Source organism: Phycodurus eques, chromosome 10 (genome assembly GCF_024500275.1).
Source record: "Phycodurus eques isolate BA_2022a chromosome 10, UOR_Pequ_1.1, whole genome shotgun sequence".
NCBI classification, from domain to species: domain Eukaryota; kingdom Metazoa; phylum Chordata; class Actinopteri; order Syngnathiformes; family Syngnathidae; genus Phycodurus; species Phycodurus eques.
The window spans coordinates 4185944-4212150 of NC_084534.1; the positions used below are offsets into that span (position 1 = coordinate 4185944).

Consider the following 26207-nt stretch of genomic DNA (forward strand, 5'->3'; position numbering starts at 1 on the left):
TACTGTAATGGTCTTCTGACTCAACTCCCCAAAAAGAGTATTAAAAAGCTGCAGCTCATTCAGATGCTGCAGCTCGGGTTCTGACCAGAACAAAGAGGTCAGAGGCTATCACTCCAATTCTAAAGTCTTTACACTAGCTCCAGATCAGTTTTAGAATATATTTTAAAGTTCTGCTACTGGTCTATAAATCACTAAATGGTAAATACATGAAAGAAATGCTAATGGAATATAAACCCAGTTGGGCTCTGAGATCGACAGATTCGGGTCAAATAGTGGAACACAGAGTCCAAAGCAAACATGGTGAAGCACCATTTAGCTATTATGCTGCACACAAATGGAATAAGTTGCCAACAGAAGTGACGTCAGCCCCAAGTGTGAATGTTTTTAAGTCCAGGTTAAAAACTCCTCTTTTTTTCTCATTCTTTTTTGAGCATTTCCACTTTTAGATTATATTTCTTGCACTTTAAACTGTTTTAATTTTCCTTTTATTTTTCCTCTTTGTTTTAAATGTTTAAAAGCTTTCTTTTTTAATGCTTTTTAAAATCTAAAGCATATTGAGTTCCCTTGTGGATGAAATGCGCTATACAAAATAAATTTGCTTTGGAGAGCTACAGTGTAAGGTTTTTTTAAAGGTGGTAGTTGGTGTACAAAGTATGAGAACCACTAATTTAATGTAGTTGTCTTCAATCATCAATTGAGTGTATTTATTGAAAGATAGTAATTACTATTTTTTGACTAGCCCCAACAGCAACAGAAATTCATCCATCCATCCATCCATTTTCTGAGCCGCTTCTCCTCACTAGGGTCGTGGGCGTGCTGGAGCCTATCCCAGGTGTCATCGGGCAGGAGGCAGGGTACACCCTGAACTGGTTGCCAGCCAATCGCAGGGCACATAGAAACAAACAACCATTCACACTCACAGTCATGCCTACGGGCAATTTAGAGTCTCCAATTAATGCATGTTTTTGGGATGTGGGAGGAAACCGGAGTGCCCGGAGAAAACCCACGCAGGTACGAGGAGAACATGCAAACTCCACACAGGCGGGACCGGGTATTGAATCCGGGTCCTCAGAACTGTGAGGCTGACGCTCTAACTGACGCTCGTTTACTGATTGTGCTGTGGATTATTGACCAGTTTGTGACCGCGAATATTGGAAAATCCAGCTCTGTAACACTTTTTGATACAAATATATCACTTACAGCACCTATGTATGGTTCAGTTGAAGAGGGACTGTCAGTTAATTGAAAAAAAAGAGAAAAAGAGCACTGTGGGGTATTGTAATTCAATACCTGGGACAATCGACTTTCTTTCCTGGATATTGATGACAAATCCAGCTGCACGTCTGGTAAGATTTTCTTCTGATGCACCAGCTCCTCCCTATACCTGTACCTGCATGTTACTATGAGAGGGAAAACTGGAAAATGAAAATAAGCTAATAAAACAAAATATTTACGGATGGTGGTTTCTGACAATTTTTAAAAAAATATTTGTATTTTGTATTTGTACATACATGATGTGGTATGATACGATATGATATGATTATGCAAACCCATGAAGCCTAAACATCGAATAAGTCATCTTTGTTCGCTCTTGAAGACGTCTTGTGTGAAACTACGTTTTATATTCATTTGTATATTTATTTATATTGTATATTTAAAGAAACCCGGGAAAATGTTATTTGACCTATTGCTTGTGCAGAACGACTATTTCACTTGTTTATAGCTTAAATCTTCTCAAGCCAAGAATAGATTTCTTAAATTTAGACAGTTAATCTTTTGCAGTATTGTGTGGCGACCAGTCCAGGGTGTTGTCTGCCCTTCACCCGAAGTCAGCTACGGAACTCTGCAACCCTGAACAGGACAAGCGGTTATAGAAAATGGATGAATATTGTCAAATGAAGACAGTCTTGAATTGTATGAATGCTCAAAAGTTACCATTATTGTGGAAGGTCAACCGGATATTACATCAGTCTTGATAGGTTGGGCTCTGCACCGGAAGTAATCGTCGGTTTCGGTGACGCGGCATTAAGACTGCTAGACATGGAACTGTTCAGTGAGTGAATGAGTCGTTGTTTTATTATACATACCCTTATTTTTTCTTCTTCTTCATCTTAATGTCCATTCTATTGGGTATGCAATGTGGCGTTGCATTGCACTGACTATATGAGAAAGTAGCTCACGGCGTCTGTATTAGTGTGCAGCTTTCCTACTCATGTGGTCGCGAGCTAGCTAGCTTTTACTGTGTAGTGAACGTCTGCAATGAAAGCGCGACTAAATGGAAAACATAAATGTATCGATGAAGTCAAAACTGTAACGGTCAATACTAAGCATATCTTTAAAACGCACTCCCGGCCAGGTACAGGGTCAACCTTTATTTCCCTCTGTTCACAGGGCTTGTCGGGTTGGTCTTCCTCAGCCTAGCTCTGACTGGAGCTCAGACGCTCTCGCCAGCTCACTATCTTTCCCTCTCTGATATTGCTCGACTTCAAAACGTCTTCAGTCAGACCTTCACAGACCTGGAATCGGCATACTATTCTGTTGTCGGTCTCACTAAACTTGGAACCACTGTTCCAGATCACAAGGTACGTAATAGCTTTATTTTATCCTCTTACATATCCATCCATCCATTCATTTTCTACCTCTTATCCGAGGTTGGGGTGGCGGGACCAGTAGCTTTAGCAGGGACACACCCAGACTTCCCTCTCCCCAGCCACTTCATCCAGCTCTTCCGGGGGGATCCCGAGGCATTCCCAGGCCAGCCGAAAGATGTAGTCTCTCCAGCGTGTCCTGGGTCGTCCCCGGGGTCTCTTCCCGGTGGGACGTGCCCGGAACACCTCACCTAGAGAGCCAGCTTCTGTAGCCGGGGATCGGATCGACAAGGTTCCCGCCTTCGGCCACCGCCCAGCTCGCACTGCACCTGACCCCTATGGCCCCTCCCACAGGTGGTGAGACCATGGGAAGGGGGACCCACGTTACCCTTTCGGGCTGTCCCCGGCCGGGCCCCATGGGTGCAGGCCCGGTCTTCGAGCCCCACCTCCAGAGGGGGGCCCTGGTGACCCACGTCCGGACAAGGGAAACCTGTGTCCATTTTTTGTCGTCATCATATGGGGTCTTTGACCCGTGCTTTGTCTGGTCCCTCCCCTACGACCTGTTTGCCATGGGTGACCCTGCCAGGGGCATAAAGCCCCAGACAACTTGGCTCCGAGGATCATTGGGACACACAAACCCCTCCACCACGATAAGGTGATGGCTCAAGGAGGGGCTTACATATCCAATACTGTTCTATCCTGAAAGACTGGCCTAGGCTTTAGCTATGTGGCTTCAGATTGTACACATTTGTTGTTTGACTTGGCCTTGATGTAAATCAATTAATGGCTATTTTACAGGATGTATGCCAGTTCCTGAATTCCGAGCTTGATCCCACTAATGTAGACTCAGTCTTCTTTGCTGCAGAGACAAGCCAAGCCATATCCGGATGTGAGGTATGACCACAGGGCACACAATTTCCAATATGACGCCTTAAAGATGTCAATCACCTTATGAATTTTAAATTATTATTTTTTTTTTAAATATATTTTTTGTAGAATTCACATACTCAAAAGTGCAACAAAAAAAATCACTGTAGAATACAAACACATAGCATCATAATGGTGTAATAACTTAGTTTTGTGTATTGTTGAACTATTTATAGTGAGACATTCTCAGTCATATAGGTCTGTGATGATTTTTGAGTTGTGGGGGAAGCGGTGTCTTGCTTTGAAGTGCATACATTGGAACTGAAGGCATGAGTCAGGGTTTGCGCTGCCCTCACCATTGGCTAATTTAAAACCTGATGTAGCGACGCGAATATTGCCCACGTTCGCCACGATGGGGAATCAAAAGTGCCTCCGTCAAAACTCAAAATCCTTTTGTGATAAAGGTTCATGTGAGCAAGCTCATTCTGCCATGTGTGAACCGTGTTAATGTCCCCCCCCAAACCCCCTTCCCCGCTTCGTAAAAGGCGTTTTGTCGTCCAGCCGCTGCTGGCTAACCAGTCCGGGTCATGGGCTTTTCCAGCTGCAGGGATCGGTGCGTCGGGGAAGACGAGACCCAATGCTGCTTGGCGCTAAATTGAAGCATGCATATTTATTATCGTGATGTACATTTGAAGTGTCGATGGTCAATGTGTCCTGCAATTCACATTTGTTCTCGCAGCTACCTAGCTGCCTTCTTCATCAATGCACGATCTGCTAATCCCACTTTGGTTGGCATGCCGAGCAGTGACGCTGACTCGAACCGGGACATACCTAGCTTTTCATTTGGGGAGCCCAAGGCAAACACAGTCACGCCCCCTCCAATCTTATGCAATTTAGACCACATTGTCCTCCTCCTGAAATCTGTTAAAACGATCTCACAGCTGAAGTTAGCCTACTAATATTTACTACCAAAGAATACTGATGGGTACTTTGATTCAGACTCCAACTGTGTCCACAGTTATGAGATTGATCTAATAAAAACAAAATAAAAAATATTGAAGCCATAATGTATTAACGATTATGTCTGGTGTCGCACAGAAATTTTCTTGACAAAATTTAGAAAATATGGAAATTCAGACAAATTTGAACAAATTGTTCTGGAAGTGAATTTTTCTAGGTTCGTAGCTTTGCAGTGGTTTGAATGTGTTTGCCCCTTTCCTGATTATTATTATTTTTACTTTTGCATGTTTGTCACACTTAAATGTTTCCCATCATCAAACAAATTGAACTATTAGTCAAAGACAACACAAGTAAATACAAAATGCAGTTTTTAGATGCCTTTTATTATTAAGGGAGGAAAAAAATCCAAACCTGCATCCGCCTGTGTGAAAAAGTGAGTGCCCCCTAAACCGAATAACTGGTTGGGCCATCCTAAGCACCTCTGTTCTATAGTCCCCTCCAAAAGTATTGGAACGGCAAGGTCAATTCCTTTGTTTTTGTTCTATACTGAAGACATTTTTGTTTTAGGTCAAAAGATGAATATGAGACAAAAGTTTAGAATTCCAGCTTTTATTTAATGGTATTTGCATCTAGATGTGTTCAACAACTCAGGACCGATCACCTTTTGTTTGAACCCACCCACTTTTCAAGTGAGCAAAAAAGTATTGCAGCAAGTGACTGATGGCTGTTTCTAGTTGCTCAGGAGTTGCCTTTTAGATTGATTCCTTAAACATTAGATCATGCTTGTTTTTGGCTTTCGGTTTCACCTGTGAAAACTGCATTTGCTGTTAAGCAAACATGAATACCGGAGAGCTGTCTATGGGAGAAAAGCAAACCATTTTGAAGCTGAGAGATGAGGGAAAATTCATCAGAGCTATTGCGCAAACATTGGGCATAGCCAATGCAAAAAATGTTAATGTCCTGAAAAAGAAACTAACTGCTGGTGTACTGAGCAACAGACATTGAACAGGTCGCCCGAGGGTATCAACAGCAGTTAATGACAGAAACAATGTGAACGCTGTGAGGAAACCCAAAGACTACAGTCAGTGATATCACTGCCAACCTCCACGGGGAAGGGGTGAGGGTATCACAATCCACTGTTCGAAGAAAACTTAAAGAGAAGAAATATACAGGCCATACCACAAGATGCAAACCCCTCATTGGCAAAAAGAATCATATGGCCAGATTTGATTTTGCAAAGAAGTACAGAGATTAGCCACACAAGTTTTGGAACAAAGTTTTATGGACTGATGAGACCAAGATTAACCTCTACCAAAGTGATGGAAAGGCCAAAGTATGGAGAAAGAAAGGATCTGCTTATGATACAAAACACAGAAGCTCACCTGTGAAGCATGGTCTGGAGGTAATGTCATGGCTCAGGCAAATTAAAGAAAAATCCATCCAAACTAATTGGGAGAAGTTTCATCATGCAACAAGACTGACCCAAAACACACTGCCAACACAACAAAGGACTTCATCTGGGGAAAAACTGGAAGGTCCTAGACTTGCCAAGTCAATCACCAGACCTTAATTGCATGCATTTTACTTCCTGAAGAGGAGACTGAGGGGAGAAACCCCAGAAACAAACAAGAACTGAAAGAGGCTGCAGCCAAGGCCTGCAAAAGCATTTCAAATGAAGAATGTAACGTGTTGTCTGGTGAAGTCAATGGGTCGCAGGCTTGATGCAGTTACTGCAATTAAGAGTTATGCCATCAAATATTAAACGTTATTCACTCTTAAGTTAATTTAATAATGTCTGTTCCAATACTTTTGCTCACTTTAAAAGTGGGTGGCTTCAAACGAAAGGTGCTCTGCCCTGACTTGTTCAACACATCTAGATGTAAATACCATGAAATAAAAGCTGTAATTCTGAACTTTTGTCTCATATTAATCTTTTGATCTGAAACCCAAATGTCTTCAGTATACAACAAAAACAAAGAAGTTGACCATGCCCTTCTAATACATTTGGAGGGGACTGTATGTTTTTGTCATTTGCTGTCACTGTCATCTGCTGTCACTGTGGTTCGCTGGAGTCCCAAAGCTTCAGAAATGGCTTTATAACCTTTTGCACACTGATAGATCTTTCCTCCCTTAATAATCAAAACCTTCATTTAAACACATTTTGTGTTTACTTGTGTTGTATTTGACTAATATTTACATTTGTTTGATGATGGGAAACATTTAAGTGTGACAAAAATGCAAAAAATAAGAAAATCAGGAAGGGGGCATACACTTTTTCACACCACTGTATAATGTAAACCTGTGGACGACCTAACCCTTTTTCGTCACTGCTTAGATCCATGTGACCAATGAAACCAGGGATATGCTTTTGGCTGCTGTCAGTGAAGACTCCACCATGACTCAGATTCACCGTGCTGTGAGCGCGCTTAGCTCTTTGGGACTTCCTCTGACCTCTCAGGAGGTCGTTGGTGCACTAACAGCTCGCATCAACAAGGAGGACAGTGTCATGGCGTAAGTTGTGTTGGAAAAATAATTGGTTGGATTTTGTACGTGTGTGTTTGGGACCAGATTGTTTTTGTGCTTACGATTAACTTTTTGGACAGCATTACTTCAGCTCTGCAAACAGCCACTCGTCTGTCTCAGCAGGCAGAACTTGGAAGAATACTTGAAGAAATTGAGGTGAGGTCTTTAACCTCCACCAGGTGGTGCTGTGACACTTGTCTCTGACAACACCAGCGTGCCATTTTTTTCTCTCAGGATCTGACAGCACGTTTAGATGATCTTGGGGGGATCTACCTCCATTTTGAAGAGGGACTTGAGGCCACTGCCTTGTTTGTAACTGCTGCGTATTCCCTGTCAGATCATGTGGATATGGAGCCCCCCCTCAAACAGGTAAGATCATTTGCTTTGTTGAATGTCATATCCCAAGGGTGGATAAAATGTTTGTATTTTATTTGTTTAACCTTTATTTATCAAGGGAAACCTCCTTGAGATAAAAACAAAAAAATCTATTTTACAAGAGTGTCCTGGTCAGGACAGACAACAAAGACATAAAATAGGTTTGATAGTACAAGGTAAAACATTCAATCTCATAATACAACAATCAGCAAGTCAGCTTATCAAAATCCAAAACCAAATAAAAGTGCAACCAAGCTCATTTTCATGTTTTGTTTTTAAATGCATTAAATATATTTGAAGACAAGTGCTGAAAAAAATTACAAAGACTGGGAACAATATACTGTAGTACTGACTTGTTGAGGTATGTCTTAAAACACTTATTCACCTTATACAGGGTTTCCCCACATCTACATTTAATTGTGGCGGGCCACAAAATTGATTTTGTCTTTTGCTGCACGAATTTGTGCCTTGATGTGCTCCTTCTGTGTGTCTGTTGGTGATCCATACCATCCGATTGTCTTTCTAATATGATCCTGAAAACACAGCCCCTAAAATGACTGAAATATCAAAAGTATCGATATTTAATTTTGAAAATCGATCTTCTGGTATCCGCGGCATCGACATTTGAGACAGTATTGATCCTTCCCCACATTTGGGACGCTGCTCCAGCCGGCGGATAATGGGGCCTCGTCACAGCACATTCTTTGCTGTTTTTGTTTGTATTGGTGTGTATTTTCGCTTGGAAATGGCACTCAATGTTGGGAAAAGCCTACGTACAGTCGTCAGGACCTTTAGGGTTTAGGATTATGCAGCGAAAAGACAATGACAGGAAGCAAACTCACGCTGCAGCGCTGAGCACGGCAAGTTCCCCCCATGCATAACCTAACTCCGTTGACTCCTTTATCCACAATTATTCATTTTCAAATTTATGTAAACAATCTTGTGAAACAAATAAGGATAGATATGCAACTGTGAACGTCAGCGTCCCACTTCATACTGCCACGGCACTCATTCTGTAAACCCACAAGTTAAGTTCTTCAGCAAAATAATTTTGAAAAGGTTCCAACAAAAGTAGGTACTGTATTTTCACGACCATAAGGCACACTTAAAAGTCTTAAATTATCTCCAAAATGGACGGGGGCACCTTATAAGACGGCGCGCCTTATGTGTGCACCGAGTTCCAACATCTATAAATGTTGTTGTGTGATGAGCGCTGCGCTTAACTGACTGGGAGAATTTCCTGACGATGCTGCTTATACAGAGGAAAAGCGGATGATGAGGAAGGAGCTCCATATTAAAAATAATGTTTCACCAGCTCAGTGCAGATCTTGGGTACAGTTAAAAGCATGCGGGCCTGGGCTCGAGTGCCATAACTGCCACAGTTTTTCCGGCAGATGTACAGTGCTGTAAAAAAGTATTGGGCCCCTTCTCAAATTCTTATATTTGTGCATATTTTCTCCACTTTGTTCAGTATCATCAAACAAATGTAAATATTAGATAAATATAACCCAAGTGAACTTAAAATGCTGTTTTTAAATGGTCACCCTGAAGGCAACTGCGTGCTGCTCTTGTTTACATTTAGACGAACAAAAACAACAGCTTTCATGTATTGTAGTATTTGTCTAGCACTGTCTGCCCAAACGCGGATATTTCAGCTCACTTATAACTTTAGAAAACACCATGCAGTAAATTGCAGATGTGTTGTTGTAGTTTTGACTGTGCATACATACACGCACACAAACTGCAACATCAGAATTTGCGCATTCACATTTTATTTTGTAATTAAAAAAAAAAATTATGTTCATGCTGTGGTGAAATTCAGAAGTTACTATTTACCCAGTACTTGCGTAATAATTTCACTGTGTAGCTTTTACTCGTACTCAAGTCATTTTTTTGTAGGACTATTTTTACTTTTACTTGAATCACATCATTGTTAAGTAACAGTACTCTTACTTGAGTACAATATTTGGCTACTTTATCCACCTTTGGAGCGGACATCTTCTATTGCTACTCTTATGTTTAAGCAACATTTGTGCTCATCAGATCAGCCAGTGTAGTATTTGTTGCACTGGTCTTTTGTATTTTCGCGTTTAGGTCATGCGGGTTGTGGTCCCGGCGGAACCGCGAACCACACGTAACATCAGTGACTATTTGATCCACGAGTGCATCTTGTATTAATTAGGAAACACTGCTACAATTATCTAATTAGTTTACGGCTGTTAATATTAAATGTGTTAAGCGACTGAGCGATGTTAGGGATTATGTCACAACACAGAATGGAATAACTTCAAAGTCAGAAATGGACAATGAAAATGGAAAAATATTGTACTTAATATTTTGCTGGAGGGTGCATTAGGGAATAGCCTTTGAAGTTCGTAACAGTGAAACAGGCAATGATTTGAGTCACTTGCTTTCCAAAATGAGAGTGCTTAAAGAGGTGGATGCAATTTATGTGGCACAGCTTGAAGCATGCATCAGGTGCAAGTAGAGAAGGGCCTGGCTCAAGTTGGAGGCTAGAACAAAAAAAACAAAGAAATGAGGCAAATTTCATTTTAATTTTAAAATTGCACAGCATGTACTTGAGCGGTGTAAATTAGCTTGAAGAATTATATTTTTTTTACCTTATTGTACTCTTCAGAGTCTTCCAGATTGCTTAATTTATGTTAGAATCAAGAAAACTCTCTGTGGGGGCCCGGAGGACCCCCCCCAGTCCCCCTCCCCACAATGTTTTCTTTATTTTTTGGGTCACTTTTTTCATGCCTCTGGTTGCATGTCTGTCATCAACAACTGAAATCAAGCACACTGGCGTGGTAAGTTTGGATACAATGTGAAACTAAAAATTTTTAAGCTTTCTTTATATTTACAATAACTGGGCGTTTTAGGCCATGAAAAAAACTACAAAACAATTTTGTACTATACAGTAATATGGGTGCATATGGCCTAAAAGAAATTGTGCTTCAATGTAATGGACAGTCGGCTATATCAAAATGTAATTTAATTAGAATTAATTACCGAATTAAAGAATGGAGCAGGGTGTATGTTGCCTGTGGGGTTTATTTTGCCCACTCCTGTTCTAGCCTGTCACTGAAATGTTTGGGTGACATTGCCTGTGGGGCTTATTTTGTTCACTCCTGTTCTAGCCTGTCACTGAAATGTTTGGGTGACTTTGTTCTTTTCACAGGATCAAGTAATTCAGCTAGTGAACTCCATTTTCAGCAAAAAGTCCTGGGATTCTCTGGCTGAGGCCTTCAGTGTGGCAAATGCTGCCGCTACCCTCTCCAACAACCGTTTCCATGTTCCAGTGGTCGTCAACACTCATGGCCCGCCCACCGTGTCACACAGCCAGCCAACCCTGCAGGTATAAATGCAGGATGTCACCTCAGTATTTATGTGGACGGCATATGGAATTATTTCAGTCATTCTGGTTTTCTTTCTGATTCTCAGATCCTAGTTACTGACGTCATGTCTCAGCCTCTGGCCTCAGCTAATGTGCAGCTGGATTCTGCATATGCAGTGGCCACGAAGAGTATAATTCTTGGCCAAGCACAATTCACTCTCAATGAGTAAGCGTCATAAAGAACTAGCTTACAGTACCATGAAAAGTATTTGCCCCCTTCTTTTTGCATAGTTTCCCACTTTAAGGTCATCAGACAAATATAACCCAAGTGAACTAGAAATGCTGTTTTTAAATGGTGATTTCATTTTTGTTGCTAATCACAATTTTTGGTTAATTTTCACCGATCAGACCCAAGCCTGATTAACTCCAGACCAGAATCTGTCCCAACCAAATCAAGTCTGACATAAAGCTTTAAAAAAAAAAAAAAAAGAAAAGCTGCAACATAATGACTCGATCCAAAGAAATTCCATAACAGTTGAAAAATAAAGAAATTGACATCTAACAGTCTGGAAAGTGTTACAAAAACCTTTTCTAAAGCTTTATGATTCCACCGAACCATAGGGAGAGCCATTATCCTCACATGGAGAAAACATGGAACAGTGGTGAATCTTCCCAGGAGTAGGCGGCCTACAAAGATTACCCTGACAGAACAGCAATAACTCATCCAGGAGGCCACAAAGGAACTCAGGACAACTTTTATATATAAAGAATATATAATTTGAGAAGGGGGACAATACTTTTTCACGCCACTGTAGCTTTATTAGTAATTCACCAAAATAATGTCTCATGCATAACATGCAACGTTGATCACTGATGACGGGCACAAGAGTCCGTAGACGAGTAAAGAATCATTTACTATTAACAACCAATGCCCTGGACAGCATGGTGGAATATCCAGTTGAAATGACTGGAAGGTCACTTTATTACACACAGCCTACACTCAGGGTTCGATCATGACATAGTGCCAGAAATCAACCATAAATGTGAAATAAGCATAAATGTTAAATAACACATTCAGCAAACTACTAGTAACATATACACGTTTTAATAACTTTATTACTTTAATCAAATTTGCATGTCGCGATAAATTATGGGAACCGTGTGGGTTTTCCGTCATTATGCTAGTTGGCTATTAACCCAAACGGAGTGCCCCTATTGTCGCCCAACCTTGCTGGTTTCTGCTGTTCGGGTAAGCTGAACACGAGTTGAATGCTATTTTGAGGCAGCCATCCTCAGCTACAGTGGTGTGAAAAATTGTTTGCCCCCCCTTCCTAATTTCAGATTTTTTGTGTGTGTTAGTCACACTTCAATGTTTCCAATCGTCAAAAGAATTGAAATATTAGTCAAAGACAACATTAAGACAATGTGCAGTTTTTAATGTTTTTCTTTTTATTAAGGGAGGGAAAAAAAACCTACATGGCCCTGTGTGACTGATTGCCCCCCTCATTAAAACCTAACTTAACTGTTGTTTATCATACCCGAGTTTAATTTCTTTAGCCAAACCTAGGCCTGCCACACCTGTTCTCAGTGAAGAAATCACTTAAGTAGCACCTGCCTGATGAAGCGAAGTTGACCAAAAGATCCTCAAAAGCTACACATCATTATTAATCAGTTTATTTGAAAGGGGACAATGCAATTTCATAAAACACATGAAATACACATGGTTAAAAAAGCCAGAATTAGCCAGAAGGCTAGTTTTCATCTGTAGTCCCCTGGCCATGATGTAAAAAAGCAGTAAAATACATCTACAAGACAATATAATATAAAACAGGATACATAAAGACTTACTATTAAGAGAGAATCATCATGCCGAGATGTAAAGAAAATCAGGAACAAATGAGAACGGAAGTAATTGAGCTCTGTCAGTGTGGAAAAGGTTATAAAGCCATTTCTAAAGCTTTGGGACTCCAGCGAACCACAGTGAGAGCCATTATCGACAAATGGCGAAAGCATCAAACAGTGGTGAACCTTCCCAGGAGCGGCCGACCGGCCAAAATTACCCCAAGAGCGCAGCGACGACTCATTCAAGAGGTCACAAAAGACCCCACAACATCCAAAGAACTGCAGGCCTCACTTGCCTCAGTTAAGGGCAGTGTTCATAGCTACACCATAAGAAAGAGACTGGGCAACAATGGCCTACATGGCAGAGTTCCAAGATGAAAACTACTGCTGAGCAAAAATAACATTAAGGCTTGCCTCAATTTTGCCAAAAGACATCTTGATGATCCCCAAGATTCATGAGAAAATACTCTATGGTGTGATGAGACAAAACAGATTTTTTTGGAAGGTGTAATTCCCATTACATATGATGTAAAAGTAACACTGCATTTCAGGTAAAAGCTCATACCCACAGTAAAATACGGTGGTGGTAGTTTGATGGTATGGGGCTGTTTTGCTGTTTTAAGACCTGGAAGACATGCTGTGATAAATGGAACCATAAATTCTGCTGTCTACCAAAAACTCCTGAAGGAGAATGTCCGGCGATCTGTTCGTGACCTCAAGCTGAAAATAACTTGGGTTCTGCAGCAGGACAATGATCCAAAACACACCAAGTCCACCTCTGAATGGCTGAAGAAAAACAAAATGAAGACTTTGGTGTGGCCTGACTCCTACTGAGATGCTGTCGCATGACCTTAAAAAGGCGTTTGATGCTTGAAAACCCTCCAATATGGCTGAATTGCAACAATTCTGCAAATGGGCCAAAATTCCTCCACAGAACTACAAGTTATCGCAAACGAGGTTGGCCCAACCAGTTACTAGGTTTAAGGGGCCACACAGGGCCCTGTAGGTTTGGATTTTTTTCTCCCTTAATAATAACCTGCATTTAAAAACTGCACTTTGTGATTACTTTTTTTCTCTGACTAGTATTTAAATTTGTGTGACGATGGGAAACATTTAAGTGTGACAAACATGCAAAGAAAAAAATCAGGAAGGGTGCAAACACTTTTTGACACCTGTACCTACGAGCTACAGCTAATGGGCCTAAATATGATACCAAGTGCGGAGGCGAACTTGCGCATTGCGTCCGTTGTCAATGCAGCATAAGTCATTAATCATCGCCTCCATGACAGCGAATAAACTACACTTTTAGACAAGTATGGTAATAATGAAGGACGGGTGGAGAATAAGACAAGAGAAAGACGGTAACACCATGCACATCGCTCAGCTATCACATGAAGTCGCAAAACACCAAAATATGTGATTGTGTGGTTCACTGCATTAGTCTAGGTGAAAACTCGTTATAGCGGAGATCAGTCAACTTTGAAGAGCAAAATAGCAGACAAATGGTACGCCTTTATAGAGGAAAATACTGTAATATACGATAACACTAGAGAGCTACATAAAAGGAGGGACCGGAAACAAATTAGTACGTCACCGCTGTTATGTTGCTTGAGAAAAGGAACCTATAATTTAAAAGTACTTTTTAAAAGTATTACTATAATAAATCTTTATAATATAACTTTTATCAGTCCCACTATGGGGAGATTTGCATCATTTCAGCAGCAATAGTGGATATAGGAAATGCAGATGGATGGATGGATGGACTTTAATAACTGTTCCCATGATAATGCTCTTGACATAATTTGGAAAATATGGACATTCAGACAAATTGTTCTGAAAGTGAATTTCTATAGGTTCTCAACACTGCAGTCGAAGCCATAAATGCAGTTTCACTTAATTGGTTTAGTTTAATCTTTAATAATTGGCAGGAATGATTTTTTATAATATATTGTAATTAATCCAAAGTGTTTTGTTTTGCATTTTTTTCTATGAAAAAAGCTTACAAATCAAGTTTGATTGATTTATAATTTCTTCCGGTCTCTTGGTTTTCAGCCTGGGGGTTTTCAGTTTCGTTCAAGAATTTTCATTTCGGTGCATCACTAATCCATATGTCACCAAACTTAAATCTACAGTTTGTCTTTGTCTTTTACATTCATGGTTTGGATGGATTTATTTTAAATTCATTTTAGTGTTAATTATGGTAGGGTCTGTTGGTATGTAATCAACTTTTGACTGTGAACATATTAAATAAGATTCATATTTCTTGCTTTTCAGTGGTGTCTTTGAACTGAACTTCATGTCCCAGCAGCCAACCAGTGGCTATTACCAGTTAACTGTTTCTGTGACTGGTGATAGCCGATTGATTGCTAATCATGTTGAGGTGAGTTTCCATTTAAAACAATTATTTATTTATTTTTTATATATAAATCTTACTATCCTTGAGGCTCAATTAAAGTTACCTGCCTTTTCAAAAGTCTAAGTCTTTTATTGCCACTCCACCATTTAAACCTGTAGCAGTTGAAATAGTTGATGCTGATATGTATGACAATGGAAGCGTTTTGCAAATGAAAGGAAAGTTGTATTGTCTCTAAAGATGGCTTTTACAACCACCTTAGTTTAAAGAGTGTGGAGCGGCTATCTTGCAGTTCACTATATCTTTAAACGTTTTGCAACTTTTGACTCTCACAAAATTGATATGCTAAGTTTGGGTCTGTCACAAATATTCCATATTGCTTCAGTTAAAATGTTATAATGCGAATGGAAACTGTCCTCAGTAGTTCTCGCTCAAATTTTTGTAAAAGGTAGGCCTTTCCACTTAAGTGTTAATACTCAGTGTTTTGATTTACAGTATTGTATACTCCATTGATTTATAATTAATTCATAATGTCCCCTTTAAATCTCAACAATCATTTGTGTATGGTCCTAATACTACTTTCAATCACTTTGAAGTCTACATTTGGTGCATCGACGGCTGTAAACTCGACTTCCTTTGCTATTTTGCTTTGATGCTGGTCCACCTGTAGCTCAAAGTGAAAGTGTCGACTGAGGTGGCGGTTACCAATATGGACCTCTCTGTGGTGGATAAGGACCAGAGCATTGGCACAAAGACCACCAGGTTTGAAATCAAGACCGTTACACCTTTTATTGACTGGTAGTGAACGACTAAATGTTCTTTTCAAATGATCCAGGGTCGACTATCCATCCAAGGCCAAGAGCTCATTCACCGCTGATAGCCACCAGAACTTTGCCATGGCCTTCCAGCTGGTTGATGTCAATACCGGCGTTGAACTTACCCCCCACCAGGTATGAAATCAATACAGGATGTGAACATTTCAGCTTCCTAAGCCCATAAAGCTCTGATTTGTATTCTCTTTTACAGACTTTTGTCCGGCTGCACAATCAGAAAACTGGCCAAGAGGTTGTTTTTGTTGCCGAGCCCGATACCAAGGGTCTGTACAAGTTTGAGTTGGACGCAGCAGAGCGTAAAACAGAATTTGCCCTCATCTCTGGTACCTATTTGCTGTATCTCATGGTTGGGGATGCCACACTGGAGAACCCCATCTTGTGGAATGTGGTTAGTGTCAGCATCGTGCGGTAATTCTTCTCTTCCAAATGATGCCTGACATTAATATTCGCCATTCATCTTTTCTCAGGCTGATGTTGTGCTCAGGTTTGTTGATGAAGATGCCCCAGCAACAATTCAACCAAAGACTCTTTACATACCCAAACCAGAGATCCAAGTAAATCTTTGTTGCATGCTCTGCTCGACAAGGTGAAATCAGACATTTTATAGTAGATTGAAATGTTATCCTGCCTCTGCAGCACTTATTCAGGGAACCAGAGAAGAAGCCTCCTACGGTTGTTTCCAACACATTCACTGCACTCGTCCTGTCTCCCCTCCTGCTTTTGCTTATTCTGGTAACAATGGACTCCATATCTTATTTTCATATTTATCAAGTAAACATGGAAAAATCTGTTATGGACCTGAGTTATTGCTGAATGCCCTATTGTCCAGTTGTTTTCCCCTTACAAAATCAGCTCAACAATGTTTTTTTATTTGTTAATAAATTGAAGATTAATTACAATACTTCCTAAATTTAAATCTCAATCTTTTTCCTAGAATATGTAGTACTCAGTAGTCGTTAATTGTTACCGTCAGGTGTTGAACAATTTTTTCCAATGCCTTGTTTACATCCTTTCAATACAAGAAGAATGACACGCTCTTTCTGTTCTCTCTTTGCAGTGGATTAAGCTTGGAGCAAACATTTCCAACTTTAGCTTTTCTCCCAGCACCATTCTCTTCCATGTTGGCCATGCAGGTTGGTCTCCATCTGTACAATGTTAACTATAGATCGTTGTTCAGTCCCTCTTTTTCGTATGTGGCTGTCATAAATCAGTGACGATACTATGCCTAATTTAATCAAGCTTCTATTGAAATCTTAGTAGGGGCCAAACCCAAAAGTGTTGTCTCCTTTTTTATTTATTTTTTCTCTCTAAATGTATGACATTTACTGTCATTTGTGTATTGAACACCCACGTATATATACTTGAAAAAAGGAATATTCGGCTTTCCAGTGACATTTCAGGATGAACATTTATCAACTTTTGAATGTATGTATCGAACTGTTCAATGTTTCATTACTTTTTGCACAACCTCTGCATCCTGTTGATGATACTCTGACACTCTAGGCTCAGGTGGGAGGAAAGATTAACCCTTTAAGTTTCTTCAATTTCTGCCTAAATCATTCATAAAATATAATCTGATCTTCATCTAAATCACAGGAATAAACGGGAGTGCTCTTAAAACTAATACCACAGAAACAATTATGTTTTCATATTTTTATAGAGCATAATGTAGAAATTCAGCTACTGTGGATCAAAGTCGAAGAAGAAGAGGTGGAAAGCGGGTTCTTCGGCAGAAAGAGAGGAGGAAAGCACAGAGCCTAGAACTGAATGTGGGGACTATGACAGGAAAATCTCGGGAGTTGGTTGACATGATGATTTGGAGAAAGGTTGATATATTGTGTGTCCAGGAGACCAGGTGGAAAGGCAGTAAGGCTAGAAGTTTAGGGCCAGGGTTTAAATTATTTTACCATGGTGTAAATGGGAAGAGAAATGGAGTCGGGGTTATTTTAAAAGAAGAGTTGACTAAGAATGTCTTGGAGGTGAAAAGAGTATCAGATCGAGTGATGAGGCTGAAACTTGAACTTGAGGGTGTTATGTATAGTGTGATTAGTGGCTATGCCCCACAGGTAGGATGTGACCTAGAGGTGAAAGAGAAATTCTGGAAGGAGGTAGACGAAGTAGTTCTGAGCATCCCAGACAGAGAGAGAGTCGTGTTTGGTGCAGATTGTAATGGACATGTTGGTGAAGGAAACAGGGGTGATGAGGAAGTGATGGGTAAGTACGTCATCCAGGAAAGAAACTTGGAGGGACAGATGGTGGTAGACTTTGCAAAAAGGATGCAAATGGCTGTAGTGAACACTTTTTTCCAGACGAGACACGAACATAGGGTGACCTACAAGAGTGGAGGTAGAAGGACGCAGCTGGTTTACATCTTGTGCAGACGACGTAATCTGAAGGAGGTTATCGACTGTAAGGTAGTGGTAGGGGAGAGGAGAGAACCATGTGGTGGAAGCTGAGACAGGACGAGTGTTGTGCGGCTTTTCGGAAAAAGGTGAGACAGGCTCTCGGTGGACAGGAGGAGCTTCCAGAAGGCTGGACCACTGCAGCCAAGGTGATCAGAGAGGCAGGCAGGAGAGTACTTGGTGTATCTTCTGGCAGGAAAGGAGAGAAGGAGACTTGGTGGTGGAACCTCACAGGACAGGAAATCATACAAGGAAAAAGGTTAGCTAAGAAGAAGTGGGACACTGAGAGGACCGAGGAGAGGCGAAAGGAATACATTGAGGGCAAAGGTAGAGGTGGAAAAGGCCAAACAAGAGGCATATGATGACACGTATGGCAGGTTGGACACTAAAGAAGGAGAAAAGGATCTATACAAGCTGGCCAGACAGAGGGATAGAGATGGGAAGGATGTGCAGCAGGTTAGGGTGATTAAGGATAGAGATGGAAATATGTTGACTGGTGCCAGCAGTGTGTTAGCTAGACGGAAAGAATACTTCGAGGAGTTTATGAATGAGGAAAATGAGAGAGAAGGGAGAGTAGAAGAGGCAAGTGTGATGGACCAGGAAGTGGGAAGTTAGAAAGGCATTAAAGAGGATGAAAAATGGAAAGGCAGTTGGTCCGGATGACATTCCTGTGGAGGTATGGATGCATATAGGAGAGGTGGCTGTGGAGTTTTTGACCAGCTTATTCAATAGAATTCTAGCGGGTGAGAAGATGCCTGAGGAATGGAGGAAAAGTGTGCTGGTGCCCATTTTTAAGAGCAAGGGTGATGTGCAGAGCTGTGGGAACTATAGAGGAATAAAGTTGATGAGCCACACAATGAAGTTATGGGAAAGAGTAGTGGAGGCTAGACTCAGGACAGAAGTGAGTATTTGTGAGCAACAGTATGGTTTCATGCCTAGAAAGAGTACCACAGATGCATTATTTGCCTTGAGAATGTTGATGGAAAAGTACAGAGAAGGTCAGAAGGAGCTACATTGTGTCTTTGTAGCTCTAGAGAAAGCCTATGACAGAGTACCCAGAGAGGAACTGTGGTACTGCATGCGGAAGTCTGGAGTGGCAGAGAAGTATGTTAGAATAAAACAGGACATGTACGAGGCCAGCAGAACAGCGGTGAGGTGTGCTGTCGGTGTGACAGACTAATTTAAGGTGGAGGTGGGACTGGCCCTTCCTGTATGCAGTGGTGATGGATAGGCTGACAGATGAGTTTAGACTGCAATCCCCGTGGACCATGATGTTTGCAGATGACATTGTGATCTGCAGTGAAAGCAGGGAGCAGGTGGAGGAACAGTAAGAAAGATGGAGGCATGCACTGGAAAGCAGAGGAATGAAGATGAGCCGAAGTAACACAGAATATATGTGCATGAATGAGAGGTGGTGGTGGAGGAAGTGTGAGGCTACAGGGAGAAGAGAGAGAGAGGGTGGAAGACTTTAGATACTTTGACTGGGCCACTCCAGAACATAACTTTTCTTCTGAAGCCATTCTGTTATTTGGTTCTGGGTTTTTTTGGGTTCATTGTCCTGTTGCAACACCATCCTCGTTTTAGCTTAAACTTTTGGACAGATGTCCTCAAGTTCTTCTGCAAAATGTCTTGTGAATTCAGTTTTCCATTGATGATCGCAAGCTGTCCAGGCCCTGAGAAAGCAGAGCACACACATACCATGATGCTCTCTCATACCATGCTTCACAGTTGGGATAAGGTTTTGATATTGATGTGCTATGCCATTTTTCCTCCACACATGGCATTTGTGTGTTCCTCCCCAAACATTTCAACTTTGTTTTTATCTCTCCACACTATATTTTACCAGTAGTGTTGTGGAACGTCTAAGTGAAACCTGTAACATTCTGCAATGTTTTTTAGACCGCAAGGGCTTCCTCCTCGTTGTCCTCCTGTTCTTGTTTGACATGGTAGATTTGTCAACAGATGTTGGCATGTGCCAGTGGTATCTTTCAAGTCTTGCGCTGACACGCTAGGGTTCTTTTCCCCCTCATTGAGCATTCTGCGCTGTGCTCTTGCAGTCATCTTTACAGGACAGCCACTCCAGAAACAGTGCTGAACTTTCTCCATTTATTAGGGAATATGTCTAACCATGGACTGAACAAGACTTTTAGAGATCCTTTTGTAACCTTTTCTAGCTTTATACAACTCATCAATTCCAAGGCATGGTATACACATCAGACAATGCTTCTTGACAAGACACAATTCTAAACCAGTGTTTCTAATGCCAGAGCAGTTTAAGCCACACCTCAAATTTAAGCCAGTTAAGCCATACATTCAATCTTGTCTCATTCATTAAATTTGGCTCACACCTGACTCTGATTAGCTCTTGAAGAATGTGTAGCCGAGAGGTTCACATACTTTCCCCTGGCTGTCCTTTTCTTTAAAAATATGAGAATATAATTGTTTGTGTGGTATTAGTTTAAAGCAAACTGTCAATTTTTTTTGCTTTTATATGAAGGTTAGACCACATTTTATGACAAATGTTTGCGTATATTTAAAGCATGCATGCAAATAAGTGGCCTTTTGGCGAAATTCGCCGTTTTGAACTCAAAATAGGCCATTTATGTCAATCGTATTGAGTCGATGAGTTTTTCCTGGGGGGGGGAGCTCGCCGCCGTCGTTGTCATTGTCATCATAGGCTGGTGGGTTGGCTTGGTGTTTGCATTTCTGTTAAAAACTTCCAAAGGGTTCACATACTTTTTGGCCACTTTCCTCTGAGAACACCCTGTGTAAAGCCCCTCAATTGCAAGGTACGGTTGATAAATTTTTTGCCGTTGTCTTTGTCTTAAGATGTCAAAATGTAAACGACGTGATGAAGAGGGGTGTTGAAATACCAGGAAATGTTTTGGTCCATTCATGGATCAAAAACCTGTTGTGGATTTTCCCTTTCAGCTCCTTGTTCCAGAACAGACGGTTGTGCAAAAACTACTGAAACATTGAACAGTTCAACAGTCGTAATGGGAAAACAACAGACTAGCATATTTTTAGCAATGGTACAAGAACTTCATAGCAATAAATCTGCTTGAATGATGTAACATACTCGTTTTCATTTGATATTCATGCTCAAACATTCTGGTAATCAGCTCTACTGGGCCTGATGTACGTCTACTGGACCCACTTGAACATGTTCCAGACTCTTAAGTACCTGGCGATTATCGGTGGTGTAACATTCCTGGCTGGGAACCGCATGCTGGCACATAAAGCAGTGAAGAGGTAAGTGTGTCGATTGCACCTGGCACAAAAGATTTCTTAGAGACTTCTTAGTCCTTGAGAGGGAGAGAGAGCAATCATAGTCCTTCAGATGTTAAGTACATTGGTGGTCTAAGGCCTCTTGATAGTTCTTTGGTCCAAAAGAGGGGGAAAAGTGCTCTCCTTGTGGATTCGCCCGCAAGCCTATCGGTGCCAGGATCTGCTTTAGGGAAGACGCCTGACTGCAAGAGAGACGGTGTGAGTGGGCAATTTCTTGTAGAGCCCTTAAAGTGTCAGAGTGAGCCATTTGTCACTTGTGTCACTGCCTGAACATGTTTTTCTTCACATTTACCTCTTCTTGTTCCTCTTTCTAATCCTTTTTACTCAAGTAGCCAACAAATGAGGACTCACTGAGGACATCCTAATTTCAGCAGATTTGTGCCGTCGTCTTTGTCTCCTTCATCCACATGCCGCTGTCTCTTTACTCTTTCAGGATTGCCGCTGAGCAAAGTAGTAGGTTGGCAAAGTATAGGAGCCTCCGATAAAGCGTCCATTTGTAACAAAAGAGCTGGTTGTGCTCCCAGGCTAAAGTAAGGGCATCCCCTAGATCGTATCTCTAGTGCATCTGTATAATGGTTGGCAGCATGCATAGCTCTGTGGTGCTCACTCATCCTAACTGAGCCCACTCATGTACTCGCCAACTTGCTGGTTCGTCTTGTACTTAACACTCCATATACATAGACTACTGTTTAGCCATGTGCCTCGGCCTGTCACGATAATTACTATCTCAACTTATCGTTCGATAAATAAAATGGACATGATAAACTTTTCCGGAAACAATAAATTCTCATTGTTGTGGTGATACGAGCCAACAGCAAGTTCGCCAGCTCCACTGCAAAGTGGCCGGCTATTAGCGGCAAGGCTAGTACGGCTTAGTCGCTAGTGTGCGCGTGGAGCACCGGCGGCTCAGCGTTGCTCCGTCCTATACTCCACAGCCTTGCTCCATCCACCTGCATGCAGATCCACACAGCAGAGACACTTAAAGGAAATATGTTCGCTAGTCCGCGAACTAAGGAGCTAGCGAGCTCAGGAGATACAGTGCCGTGAAAAGGTATTTGCCCACTTCTCAAATTATTATATTTTTAGCATAGTTTCCCCACTTTAAGATCATCAAACAAATGTAAATATCATACAAATATAACCCAAGTGAACTTAAAATGCTTTTTTAAATTTGTGATTTCATTTATTAAGGGAAGGGGAAAAAAATTCAAAGTTACCTGGCCCTGTGTGAAAAAGTAATCGCCCCCTAAACCTAATAACTGGTTGGGCGATCCTCAGCAGGAGCAACTGAAATCAAGTGTTTTCTATAACTAGCAATGAGTCTTTCACATCTCTGTTGGATATATTTTTGGCCCACTCTTCTTTGCAGAATTGTTAGAATTCAGCAAAAATTGAGGGTTTTTGAGCATGAACGGCCTTTTTAAGGTCATGCCGCTGCATTTCAGTGGAATTCAAGTCTGAACTTCGACTAGGCCACTGTAAAACCTTCGTTGTTTTTTTAAGCCATTCAGAAGTTGACTTGCTGGTGTGTTTTGGATCGTTATCCTGCTGCAGAAACCAAGTGCACTTCAGCTTGAGGTCACAAACTCATGGCTGAAGATTCTCCTTCAGGGTTTTCTGTTAAAGAGCAGACTTCATAGTTCCATCAATCACAACAAGTTGTCCAGGACCTGAAGGAGCAGTGCAGCCCAAGAACATCACGCTACCACCACCACGTTTGATTGTTGGTATGTTCTTTTTCTGAAATGCTGTGCTGTATTTACACCAGATGTAAGGAGATGCACACCCTCCTCCTCAGTCAATATAATATTCTCCCAACGGTCTTGGGAATCATTCAAATGTTTTTGTTTTTTGTTTTTCCCCCAAAGTAAGATGAGCCTTTGTTCTTTTTGGTCAGCAGTGGTTTTCGCCTTGGAACTCTGCCAAGGATGCCATTTTTGCCCAGTCTCTTTCTTATTTTTGTGTCATGAACACTGACCTTAACTGAGGCAAGGGAGGCCTGCAGTTCTTTAGAAGTTGTTCTGAGTTCCTTTGGCCTCTTGTATGAGTCATTGCTGTTCTCTTGGGGTAATCTTGTTAGGCCAGTCACTCATGGGAAGTCACTTTCATGTTTTCTCCATGTGAGGATAATGGCTCTCCCTACGGTTCGCTGGATTCCTAAAGCTTTAGAAATGGCTTTTGTAACCCTTTCCAGACTGATAGATATCAATTATTGTATTTCTGGAATTTCTTTGGATTGTGTCATTTTGTTGCAGCTTTTTTAGATCTTTTGTCTGACTTGATTTTGTCAGGACTGATTCTCTTAAAGTGACTTCTTGATTGAACAGGTCTGGAGGCAATCAGGCTTGGGTGTGATCAGTTAATTTGTGATTTAACAAGTGGGGTAATTACTTTTTCGTTTTTGAAAAGTTTTTTTCCCCTTAAATTAAATCACAATTTAAACAGCATTTTAAGTTCACTTGGGTTATATTTGACCATTTACAATTGTTTGATCTTAAACATTCAAGTGGGGAAAGGGCAAAAATATAAGAAATTAAGAAGGGGGCCAATGGTTTCTCACAGCACTGCAAACAGCTCGCTCAACCGTGGGGAGGTCAGTAAAAAAAAACAACCTTAGTGCTCGTTGGTGCTTATTCCCCACATTACGCACACTAGAAAGTTAACTGTTTATTAACCATAACCACAGTGGCATATGTTATTCAGCCAGTAGTTGGCGACAGCAAACATATTTGATTGACAGGTGAAGGGCTTGACTCCAGCGCGGAGAGTTTTTCATGATTTCAGAGCCTTGTTTTACATGGTGATTATTTTTTGTTTGTTTCTTCATTTAAATTTGGCAGGCTTTTTAAAAAACTTTTTGACCTCCTTAGTAAGTCAATGACGCATACCTCTGTGCCAAATGTCTAGTATTTTTTTTTTTTTTTTTTTAGTGCAGTTTTTGTGAACAGAGCTGTCTTTTTTTTTTTTTTTTTTTTTTTTTGTATTCATCCAAGATACTTCATTTATTGTTTTACATTTCAACGTCAAGGTTTAGTATTTTTTGGAACTATAAGTTAAAAAGCGTACTTGAATTATTATACTCTAATACCATTTATATTTATTAGTGGCATCAAAAACGATACTATGATTTATGATAGTTTTGGGGAAAGTGTATCGTCCTAAAAACTTTGCCAGTGTGACAGGCCTACATGTGCACTAATCCCTCCTTTTTTATTTATTTTTTAAATTTATTTTTTACATTTTTATACATCTAAATCAAAAGAGTGCTGTGTTGTGAGCCAAACTCATCAGCCTTGTTTGCATCCTAAATATAAGTTGTTTTTTTGTTGTTGGTATATTTAAATGCATGTTCAGCCTCTTCACATTGTTCCTGATTTTTACAAAACAAGAGTGTTTCGCTCCTGAAGAGAATGCATAATATCAATATTCTCCCCTTTTTCTCACCACAGAATTGAGAAAAAATAGACGCAAGACATTGAACAAAGACACTGAAGGAGCACACGTTTACCCCCCCCCCCCCCCCCCCCCCCCCCCCCTTGGATTCGATCACCAATACATCTCATCTCACTTTGGAACATCATAACATTTGAAGAATTTGTATGTTGCCGAATGGAAGGAAATTCAGGAACTATCAAACGTCTTTGAGATCAGACAAGTTCTATCTGACTGCTCCGCTGTGTTGCAGCGCGATTGATCATTGCACTTCATCTTCCTGTGAGATTATTTTACTTGTTGTACAACATTGTTAGTGCTGTCTTGGTGTGCCTGATTTATTTTTTTGGGTATGGTTTCTTAATGGAATTAAGGTTTTTGTTTAGTTTTTCTTTGTACATTACCCTTTGTCTCACCTGCTTGTAAGCATGCCAGCAGATCTGACATGCTGATCCTTACTCACTGCTGTACTTTTACAGTACTTCAAACTGTACCAACTGTTTGAGTGTGTGTCAAGGCAGAGCTTGTTTCCTGTGTGATACAAATTTGCATCTCCAAGATAAATTGTTCGTAACGTGTGGGAATTTGAGAATTTTTCTTAAGAAATAAAGAAATGGTCAATTGGTGTTCTCTTTTGTATGTATCAAAGGTCGTACAGTATGTGTAGAGGTATATGCCAAAATAGAATATCAAAGGAAAGTCAATTTATTTCAATAATTTGTTTCAAAAAGTGAAACTTTTTCTATTAACTACATACAAAGTGAAATATTTCAAGTCTATTTGTTTCAATTTTGATGATTATGGCAAAAAGACAAAAAAAGAAAAAAATCCAGTATTTGACAAAATTTGAATATTTCACATGATCAACAACAGATCTTAAACAGAAATGTTTGCTTTCTGAAAAGTGTATTAAAGTAATATGCCCTCAGTACTTTGTGGGGCCTCCTTTTGCATTAATTACAGAACTAATGCAGTGTGGCATGGAGGTGATAAGCCTTTGGCACCGATCAGGTGGTGGTGTAGCCCAAGTTGATATTTGCCTTCAGGTCATCTGCATTTCGGGGTTTCCATTCCCTCATCTTCCTCTTGAAAATACCACATTTTAAATGGGCTTCAAGTCAGGTGCATTTTATGGCCAATCAAGTCCTGTTATTCCATGGCTATTAAACCAGGTATTTGTAGTTTTGGCTTTGTGGACAGGTGCTAAATCCCGCTGGAAAATAAAATCGTTATCTCCAAAAAGATCAGCGGGAAGCATGAAGTGCTCTAAAATGTCCTGGTAGACAGCTGCGTTGACTGTGGGCTTGATCAAAGACAATGGACCCACATCAGCAAATGACATTGGTCCTCAAACCATTATTGACTGTGGAAACTTCACACTGGACTTTAAGCAGCTAGACTTTTGTG

At 40.7% G+C, this 26207-nt stretch overlaps 1 protein-coding gene across 2 annotated transcripts; it reads left to right on the forward strand.

The window, feature by feature from the left end:
- Positions 1 to 1991: 1991 nt before the first annotated feature.
- Positions 1992 to 25426, forward strand: rpn2 (ribophorin II). 2 transcript variants are annotated; one of them, XM_061688698.1, is made up of 18 exons: positions 1992 to 2053; positions 2392 to 2582; positions 3387 to 3482; positions 6751 to 6926; positions 7019 to 7094; positions 7173 to 7307; positions 10495 to 10671; positions 10758 to 10876; positions 14767 to 14872; positions 15516 to 15607; positions 15681 to 15795; positions 15872 to 16066; positions 16146 to 16232; positions 16315 to 16410; positions 16736 to 16811; positions 21203 to 21332; positions 21802 to 21898; positions 24818 to 25426. In XM_061688698.1, the coding sequence occupies exons 1-17, from the start codon at positions 2041 to 2043 to the stop codon at positions 21851 to 21853; spliced, it is 1932 nt and encodes a 643-aa protein (XP_061544682.1). In that variant the 5' UTR covers positions 1992 to 2040; the 3' UTR covers positions 21854 to 21898; positions 24818 to 25426. The 2 variants fall into 2 exon arrangements, with proteins under 2 accessions (XP_061544682.1, XP_061544683.1); XM_061688699.1 differs by lacking the exon at positions 21802 to 21898.
- Positions 25427 to 26207: the final 781 nt, after the last annotated feature.